The sequence below is a fragment of the Coturnix japonica genome, chromosome 2, assembly GCF_001577835.2.
Source record: "Coturnix japonica isolate 7356 chromosome 2, Coturnix japonica 2.1, whole genome shotgun sequence".
Lineage (NCBI taxonomy): Eukaryota > Metazoa > Chordata > Aves > Galliformes > Phasianidae > Coturnix > Coturnix japonica.
The window spans coordinates 65,741,287-65,751,755 of NC_029517.1; the positions used below are offsets into that span (position 1 = coordinate 65,741,287).

At 38.8% G+C, this 10,469-nt stretch overlaps 1 protein-coding gene across 2 annotated transcripts in view; it reads right to left on the reverse strand.

The window, feature by feature from the left end:
• The window catches only part of OFCC1 (orofacial cleft 1 candidate 1), a 177,832-nt gene that overhangs the window by 145,665 nt on the left and 21,698 nt on the right, over positions 1 to 10,469 (reverse strand). Inside the window, exons 1-2 of one of the 2 annotated variants that reach the window (XM_032442494.1) lie at positions 7,190 to 7,590; positions 1,268 to 1,354 (exon numbers count right to left, since the gene is read on the reverse strand). In XM_032442494.1, coding sequence (XP_032298385.1) covers positions 1,268 to 1,354; positions 7,190 to 7,214 — 112 coding nt within the window. In that variant the 5' untranslated portion in view covers positions 7,215 to 7,590. Of the gene's footprint in view, positions 1 to 1,267; positions 1,355 to 7,189; positions 7,591 to 10,469 lie in introns of those variants that run through there. The other variant, XM_015854505.2, reaches the window with a different exon arrangement.

The following is a 10,469-nucleotide window of genomic DNA, read 5'->3' on the forward strand; positions in this document are numbered from 1 at the left end:
TAATCCACTTTTCATTCTCTGGATACAAGGAAGACCACGATTCATGAATCCTATTCATAAGATGAACCAAGGCAGCATTGACAAAGAAAACCTTTCACTTAAAAACCTTGAGCCAAATGGTGACTCCTAAAGATCACTGCCGTTCTACACAAGGGATAGGAAAATTGCAGATTTAGGTACAGTTTGCCCTTGATAAAACTAAAATCATCATCTTGTTTTCACCAGTACACAGAAATCCAAGTTACTGATGTGTGCTGGAGTGTGTTTTTTTTCTCACACATGGTTTCCTGAAAATTTAAATCTTGTTATCTACGCAAATAAAAATTTCCCGTGAATTTCCAAAGTGACCTACTTTGAGATGCTGCAGTAGATGAATTTTCATACTTACACAATTTATTTCCACATGTGCACCTTGAAATGATCTACAGCAGAAGTAAGTGCAAGGTTTGAAAAAAAAAAAAAAGGTTGGAGAGGCAGAAACTTAGAAATCAGTCTCGCATGCTATCTGGTGGTTTGTGCTTAACTACAGGAGCTGGGCCAAAGCATACAGATCACAGCCAAGCACTTCATTACAATGTTCATGTTCTTACCTAAGCCAATGCAAATTCAGGCAGGCCCATTCCCACCCCTTTTTTTATCTAAAAGTGAAGGAGAATTTCTTCTGTTCTCAGGAAAATAAATAAATAAATAATACCTCCTGATTAATCTGTCTCATACCTATGCATAAATTCTTTTCTCCCAGTACTGCAATCACACCCTCCCACACTTCTTGCTATCACCCACACACAACAAAGCTGAACATCTTGGCTAAACTAGTAAAAAGAAAACCCAAAGAGGCCTCCTGTTATGCTGGGAACTCTGGACACTGGGATTTATCTTCTGTTAAGCAAACAGACATTCAACTTATTAACAAAATTGTTGTCGAACAAAGGCCTTGGGTTGCAAAACCTGCAGCTTGGTACTCACTTGAAGACTATGTTAATTAAAGAGAACGTGGTACACAGACAGTTTTCTTGGAGTGTTTGTTATTATTGCTATGGTGGGAGAGTAAATACAGCACTGCCTCACTTTTACCTGTCCATTAACTCACTGTCCTTGATCAAAGACTATGCATACTGCCTATCATGTTCAGAGCAGGTAAGACTTATAAATTAAATTGTAAACCTCAATATTTAAATGGAACTGCATACGTGATCTTTGTCACCTCATTTTCATGAATGGAAAAGAATATTCTGACACCAAAATTACATACTTAATTCTGCCTCACCTTCTTCACTGACCTCCATCCCACACTGCCTTGGGTTTATTTCCTCATCCATCAGCAGGTCAAAGTAATTTCTGCTGTACTCATTTCCTGTGGAAAGCACACGAAGTAAGGGTCAGCGATTATTAGAAGCACATGAACCAAAATGTTAATTTTGAAATCGACACCAGCAAGCAAAGGGGCATTTTTTGCTACTTTATAAGCTTAATTTTTTTTAACAAGTCTTCTAAGCCTACTAGTACTGCAATTATCATCTTGTGAAAGGTCAGAAAAGGTAATTCGGGAAACAAGTGCACTTTATGTTACTTTTACTTGAGAACTAATGAGAAAAAATTCTCAAATTTAGATGATGGAATGATAAGAAAAAAAAAATAAAAAATCAACATCTCCAACATAAGCCAAATTATTCTTGAAACACATTTCACAAGTGAATTACCCATACTGCAGATGAATTTGTGTTTCACAGATGACCCCTCCAATTTCAACAGTTTTAAATTTCACCACTGAGGTTTCAACGTCTGGTGCATCTTTAATACTGTAGTCAACCAGAGAAGTGTTTAATTACAGAGGAGATACTAGAAAACTGCCTCATTAATCCAAACAGCAATAATGTTTAGTTGGGCTAGGTAGCTAATCCAAGGTTCTAATGGGATAAAAACACTCATTTTAGCACTTTCCATTTCAACAGCTAGTTGTATCTGCTCTTTAGAAACTAATCAAGTTCACACACCAAAAAAGTCATTTGTTAGACTTATCGAGGACCAACACATCATCCAGCTGCCTGGAGGAGCTCTCAGTACTATCAGCCAAAATAATTATTTTTTTTAAAAAAGAGGGAAAGGGATGAGCTTTCTCTCAAAATATGTCTTTCCTTCAAGAAAAATCACCCTTACGTTCATTTTGCTTTCAGGAACTGTAAATTAAAAATTCTCTAAAAAGAGATAAAAAGTAGAATAAGTAAGTCCATAATAAATTGTAAAAAATTCTTTGAGCAGGGCTAATACATAAGAGCTAAATGTGTGAGGGGGTTAACTCATCCAAGATACACTATAGTAGTCTGCAGTATATTTGTTTTAGGATCAAAAATAATCCAAGCAGCAACTCCTTCTCAGAGACTAAATGAAACTTTGATATGAAACTAGGTTTAATTTATATTTCTAGACCAGCACATTTTGACTGTCAGTCTCTGTTCCTTCAGTGTAGTAAGTACAAGAACTGAAAATTTGCTTTACCTTGAGGTCGCAATAAAGAAAAAATAAATGAGTTTCATTTTTGTTACTTTATCTGTCAACAACTACTAGACTGGTATGAATCTTGGCAGTATGTAATCAAAGTCTTATGTACTGCAATAACAGAGCCATTCTACCTTATTCACTGTAATTGTTTTTCTCTATCACAAAGCACCATGATGTTATATGAACACCCCTCCACATGTCGGTAAAACAATCCACCCATGTGCTAAAGAAGAAAATGATGATACATCTTTATTCGGTTACTTCGCAGTCATAAATGTAAATAGCTGGCAGTATGCGCTGCAAACATACAAGCAGTACTCAGCTAGCACAGGGTTTCTGCATGGTCTTTATATCACAACAGATTCTAGTGAATTTTAATACGCTATATTCTTTATCCCTTGGGTTTGGGACTAAGCTTGGAGGAGCAGACTTTTGCACAACTCTTCATGACAGAATAATTGGCATTTAGGAGGAAGTGTCATGTTGTATCTGAGTCTATAAGGCATGGAAAGTATTATTCAGAAAGGAGATACATGGACAAAACTATTAACGAGATTGGGTTTTGGTCCTTTCTAAAAAAGCACAACCTTAACTGTTTTCTGTGGAGCATGAGGCTTTTCATTCAGGGCTTTAGCTCAGCCGGGATAACTGCAGACACAAAGTCACACAAAAATAAAAAGAATAAGGCTTGATTTCTCCAGAGCAATGTTCAGACTTTAAAATCCTTATAGGTGGAAAGTCTGGTAAATGCCAGAATCACCCCCTTATGATGACTTTTAAGAGAATGAGCTATTTTAAAGTACAGGACACCACACAAAACCTACAGAGAGGCTTTCTGAAGAGAAGAAATCCCTGCAAACCTCAAATGCCTGCTCTAATCTCATTTTACTTTTTTGTTTTCCTCCCAGCTCAACATACACTGAGAAATGAACAACAAAGCTCCAGGTAGTACCAGCAGCTTTGGACTCTGGACTGGTCCTCGGTTTTGTTGGGGGTAGGGAAGGTTACTTTAGATTTAAAATATAAAATTATCAATTTTCGCCAACACAACTTACTGCCCAAGGCATTTTACTAATAACACTTTGTGAGCACGTGAATGGATTACTAATCATTTCACGTTTGCTTTTGGAAATATTTGAAAGTGTATAACATGTAAATTAACAGTCCACTAAGGAATTCACATTGCTCTGTTTCATGGTATAAACACAGCAAAGCAAATGTTAATACAGAGCTTGCTCGCAGGTATTTTGAACAGCAGCAGACAGCTTGGTGCTTTCAAACAGCAAGTTATTTTGAATATCTGCTGCTGTGAAGAGCTAGCCGACTTTGGAAATGTGTTCTGTTTGCTTTGAACCAGAGGATCACTCAAACCCAATAACTGAGTTTGAAACTCTATTCACTCCTTGCAAAATTGTGCTACTTCATGTGGAAAACACAATGGATAATTCAGAATTATCAGAACCAAAGAGCAAAAACAAGAGTTATCTATAAGTTCAAATAAAAATGGAAGGAAGGGTGTTGGCACAATAGTGACCAGGTGGGAATTTATATAGTTTAATTAAATCAAGGGGAGTTGCTAATAAAATTAGCATAATACTTGAACACAGCCCATGGGACTAAACGTGCATTACTAGGACTGGATGAAACTCTAAGATGGCTTTTAAGGTAAGATATCTGTAGTCAATTATACAGTCCATGTCCTGAGAATTCCACAGAAACGGTGCAAGTAAGCTGTGCTTCTGCAAGATCTCCTACTCCACAAAGAAATCAGACAGCCCACACTAATATCACGTCATGGGTACAGCAAGAATTTTTGATGACAGGTGGTTATTGCACTGTCCCCTATATTCCACTACTGATTTAAGTTTTGATTTACACACATCTTATGAAAATTTTGAAAGAAAGTTTTCATTTTAAATAAGACAGCAATTTGGTATGTAATCCACAAATTAACTGTGATTCTGTTCTCGTTTTGCCAGAAAATAATAGAAAATTATTACAAGTTAACCTGGAATTATATTTTAATTTGGATTTTTGGTTGTGGTTCCTGAACCATAGTATTAGGTATGTCTGCCTCCACTTGTGGCCATTACAAATGCCTTCACTGTAATATATATAAGCTGATCTACATTACATATAAAAGCTAAGTGCCTTAAGTAAGATAAATTACTATTATTTTGGATTTAGATCTAAAACCATTACCTATAGGTGTAAATTAATATTATTTATATTGTTCTAGATACAGATCTAGAATAAGATTGCTGGGAAGCATGAAGTCATTTCAGACTACCACCAAATATATCAGTGGGCTGTTTTACATACAGAACTTCCAATTTTAATAAGCACTAGGAAGAATTCAATGAAAAAATAGGCTATAATGGCATCTTCAAACTTGGAGCCAGGCAGCAAGAACCTGAACAAGGGACTGCATCTTGAAAACACAGCTTGTTAAATACTACCATCAACAAGTTTCTTTTTGACTTTTAAAGTTTAAAGGTATCGTTTGTCATTTTCCTTATCCTCACCAGAGATGATGGGTAATGAGCAAACCACATAACTGCGTCTGATGTTTATATTGCAAGTCTTGAATAATCTCACTTGTCAGCTTTGACAAGATGCTGGTGAAGGGGCCATTCATGTGCCTGAGCAGCATGGCCCATGCCCATGCTGCTCCATGCTGGGCCTTGCCCAGCCCTTGGGCAACACCACACTTTTTGCACCCACTTTCCCCCAGTCCACTCCTGGAAGACTCACCACATTTCTCCTTGTGCAGATGTACAGCATGGGATTAATTCCTTTTCCTACAGGCAACAGAGGGCCCTGTGCTAAAGAAAACCAGCGTAAGACCTGCTGTTTTCCTGGGGAAATGCTGCTGGCTGAAAACTTGAAGAAAGATTTACTATTGTTGCAGTTCGTTTAGGAGCACCATTAGATAACATGACATAGGTCAGTGGGGAAAATGGAGACTGAGTGCTACCAGGCTGGTGTGCTTAGCTGATCCTATGCAGTTGCATCAAAGGAACTTGGTGAAACAGCGAGAAGCTAGGTTTCAACAGTACTACTATGAAGCAAACAATTTCCAAATGCTATAAATTAGCCTTTAAAACAGATATCCAGTCACCTTCCGAAAGGATATTTCCCAATTATAAAATGCATCCACTCTTCACAGTTCTTCTCCCCATACCTTTCACAAATTCAATTTTACCACATTACTGAGATGAGTGGTGCAGTATCCCTTTTGTCGAAATTGCATGCAATGGAACACGTTTTGCACACTACATTACACCTTGTGCTGTTCTGCTGATTTCAATTGGATTACACATTGTGTAATTCAACGCAAAATTACTTCCAATGACAACCCTTTTTATTCCTATGCATACATGGTGATCCATCATGCCCTGTATACTGGGTTTGGCATTTTCATTTCAAGTTCCTGTTGGAATCAGAAAGCATGGAACCACAGACACACAACTTGAATTATTACATATAAACTTTCTTGTTGCTTAAGAAAGAAAAAAAAAAAGGTACAGTTTTGATTCACATTTCTAGCTTCATACTTCATGCAAATCTTTACATCAGATGCAAATGCCAATGTCATAGGCCCCATTTTCTTCACAGGCAGCATAAACATGAATTCCCAGCAGTTGCCTCCTTTTTTTTCCATCTGTGCTTACTGTCTCTCCAGCCAGTATTCTAACAGCTCCTTAGAATGAAACTAGACTGTTCTAAAAGCCTCAGTTCTCTCTTAACAGACTGGTGTTACTGATGCTTTTGCTGGTATTTTTATAATCAAGTTAATATCCCAGGTGGCTCCTTCCAAAAACCCTTTTTGTCTGCATACTGCAGATCGAAGATTTTGTTCACTTACATGCCTGAGCAAAAAAAACGCCTATTTTGCCCTGCCACAGCTGAACTACCTTCAGTAGTAACTCATCCCTTAGCAAAGGCTTCTCTCTACTTTGGATTTTGATGAGGAGCAGATTTGCTCTATTTTGCAGTGGGATGTTCCTCACAGGATGCAGGCAGCACCATGACAGATATGTCCAGCCCAGCTCTGCAGCTAGGAGGTGGTGCAGCAGGAGACTACACAGAGATACTAATTTGCTGCCAGAAGCAGTATAGCCATGTTAATACCATACCATACCCATGCTAATTAGAATAGTTTTTGGTCTTCAATTGAACAAGCTTTCTTTCCCTCTTTTTTCTTTTTAAACATTGTTAATCTCTGTGGGCAAATTTATTGGAGCATGATATGAGATGTTAACAGTGCCTATTGCAGATAAAGTGGTAGAATTAATTAGGGCTTTTGATTTTAGGAGATAATCTAGCTCAGAAAAAGGATTTGTGTATTGGGGATGGTAGAAAAAAAATGAGCACTCCTCATCATCTGGAGACAATTCAACCTGAAACATCAACATTTAGGGTCAGACTGCCTCTAGCCTTTGTACTACTGCGCAGGGTACAGGAGAAGGCAATTAGCCTTCCTTTCATCTTCCATTCAAAAGCCACAGACTATCACAGCCTCTGAAGAGGCCGGGTGCAAGGTGGATCATGTAATGGTAGGATGCTTGGATAGCCCTGCGCCTGGATTCTGAAGCTTGCATGCATAACTGGCATCCCAGAAAGAGCACAGACTAATTTGTTCTGACATACATTCCCTCTGCATGCCTGGGCTAGAAATTTCACCTACCTTGTAGAAATGTGAGCAGTGCCATCCCACAGAGCTCTTCTCAGGATTAGCTGGACCAGAGCCTTATAGTTCTGTGGCCGTGGTGAGCACCAAGCAGTACAAACAGCTGTAAGCCACTAGCAAATTAACTATTCACAATAGCTGAGGATCTGAATGCTGGAAAAGATTAACGTTTGCTTTGCAGGCCTATGATAAAACACTAAATACATAGCCCTTTGTTAAGGGATTTCTTGTGACATTCATCATTCATCCAAGGTTGAGCAACTGCCTTCGTGTTCTGCCTTCAGCCCAAGAGGGCAGGCAGGCTCCTGGCGGTTTGGTGCTTCCTCCACAGCAGTTTGCCAGGCACAGACTTCACCAAGCCCACCTGAACACCTGGGAATTCTCCCAAGTGTTGTGGATTTAAATACGTCTGGGAAAAAAAAAAAAAAAGAAAGAAAAAAAGCCAATGGGAACTCACCCTGATTTCAGGTGCACCTGAAATGTCCATCCTTTACTCCAGGTACAGGTAACGTGATCCTAAATATTTTTCTGTTGTCTCCTTATTGACTACTTGACTTACCACTAGGCTAATGTTAAAATTTCTGGCAAATATGATATTTGCTGAGGTGAAGAAAGGAGGAAGGAGCTGGTTGGATGTAGTCACAAGTAAACTGAGCATTTTCAGGAACAAATAAATTGCACAAATTGCCAGATGACCTTAATTTCATGAGAAATATGGGAATGAAACAAACATGATGGTTAGGAATGATCAGCAAAAGGTCAGCATATCATGAAGAGAAAATAGGGTAGAACCCACTGTAGCCATTTAGGTGTCTGAAAATCAGTAAATCTGAGTAAGCAGTCAGTTCCCTTGGGTCACTATAACATTTAACAGCAACACCAAGTCTCCATCCTATAAGAGTAGTAATGGAAAGCATGCAGCAGAAAGTTACACAACAGCTTATTCCTGAATAATTGTCTATTCAGGATGATAACATTTGGAATATGGTCCATCACTGAAAATATGACTGTGAAAGGAATAAAATGGCCTGACAGATGGAAAAAATGGACTATCGGAGTCACAAGAGTATAGAATCATAGAATATCCTGAGCTGGAAGAGACCCATGAGGATCATTGAATGCAACTCCTGGCTCTACACAGGACTAAATCCTCTGTGAAAAATACTTGAACTTTTTAAACTGGAAATATTTCATCAGCTATTCAAGGCAAAACTCAGTTCACAAACTCATTTTCAGGTGATGTACTGTTATCTGAGGAAAGGGAATGGAAAAGTCAATATAGCTCTATCATACGTGCGAATTAAGGTGGTTAGGGGCCAGCTGCAAGCAAGCTGCAATGTGATGGGCTTCTGCACAGGCTATTTCATCCCTAAATAATCTGTATTTTGCACAGTGTGTCAAATTCCAGGAACAGACTTTGAGGCTGTCTTGAACACATAGCTGACTATATACACTCCTTTCCTTTATTCTCAACATGGAGGTGTGTGAGAAGGCATCTCAAAAGTAGGTGGAGGTTTTTCTAGAGAATACTTCCCTCCAGCAGTCACAGAAGAAGGAACAGGCTGTGATGCTACTGTAGGACAGAGGAAATGCAAGCACTCCTGTAGCTACCATTTGCTACCATTCTGCACAAAGGTGACAGGTGGAAAGACAATGAGAAGGCAATGCCATCTCAGCACCATGCCTCCAAGGGCACAGCATTAAATCCAGCCTGATATTTACATAGCGTTCTAGACCTGTAATCTGCTAAACACTGCAATTAAATAATTGTGCTTAAGGTTATAACTGCTTTTGCTTTGTATAGTTTAACACCAAGCAGTAGAGTTGACCAGTGCTATTCCCTGTCAAGTAACCTAGACTCAGCCCGGGTTCTAAGAGCTAGAGGAGAACCTCATGGTCATAGAGAGGACCATGAAATACTATAATTTGCTGCCACTACAATCATGCAATACCATGCTTTTCTATGTAGCTGGCTTTTTCCATTTCCTCTTCAGTGAAGTGTTATTACACTTGGGGGTGGGGAAAATTAGCTCAGGAGGTACCAGAAAGTTTAGTTCAATTTTTCCCAGGTTTCTGGTCAGGCTTGAAGCTGTTGTTTTGTTAGCAGCCCGTGATAAGTTTGAACTGGCCCCTGTGACTGTCAAGCAAGTCCTGACAGAAGTTAGACTAAGAATAATTTAACGCAAGGTCGGACCAGATGATCTCTAGAGGCCTCTTCCAATCTAGACTTTTTTTTATGATGACATAAATGGATGATTTTATTTTTTTTTAATAGCTGCATGAATTAGAGGCAGAGCTATGTGAATAACTGGTCTTCTGGTTAACTGGACGGGCAGAAGACTGCAAAGGACAGTGAGTTTGGGGAAACAAAATATTTAAGTCTCAGTAAGAATTCCTCTCCCACTAACAATGCATTTTGTCAATCAAGCTGATCCATTCCAGGCAAAATGAACAAATTCTGCTCTTGGCTTTTGTTTTTTAAATGATACTGTGAATAAAGAACTCACCATAATGCATTTAAAAACACATTTTAGTCTTTAAGAGTGTTCCTTTCTTTAAGAAACTATTCATGAATTTCTGAAGCAGCGACTGAAAGTATGGACAGTCTCCAGTGAGCTCAACTTCATTTTTACCAGATAGACTATTTCATTAAAAAACAATCAATCCCTTTGTCTGCTTAATCACTGTTCTGACAGGCTGCAAAGAGAGAGAATTCCTGCTCCATGTGGCACTATGCAGTCACGTGAAAGCTAAATGGAAAGCCAGACCTAATTGTGAGAGAGGCTATCAGTTGTCATGGGCTCTCTGGCCCTGTGAGGATACAATATTAATACAACAAGATTCAGAGTTTTAAAAGCAAATACCTGGAATTTGGCTCGCCAGCCTGTATTTGCATATTTAAATACCTGTGTGAGTACTCAAAGGTGCTCACCAAGTGGCATTGCTGCTTGGGACATTGATAGGAAGCACTGGGTGAGCTGGACACCTCAAAGTCGTATTGTTTACTCTGGTACCTTGGGAGACCTCAGGCTTTGTATGTACATTCACATATTCATGGTTCATTACAGTCCACTTGAAGATAATGATACCACACAGTCCAACACAGGGATATTTTCAGTGCATATTTAGGGAAGATTTTTAGTCTGACTTCAAAAACTATTGCTTTCACTTTAGAACTTAGTCCAAGATTTTCCTCATATAACTCATCAGATGTCTCTACACTCTTTTTCTCACCTTTTTCCTCACTGTATTTTCTCACCAGCCCAGGCTGATTGGA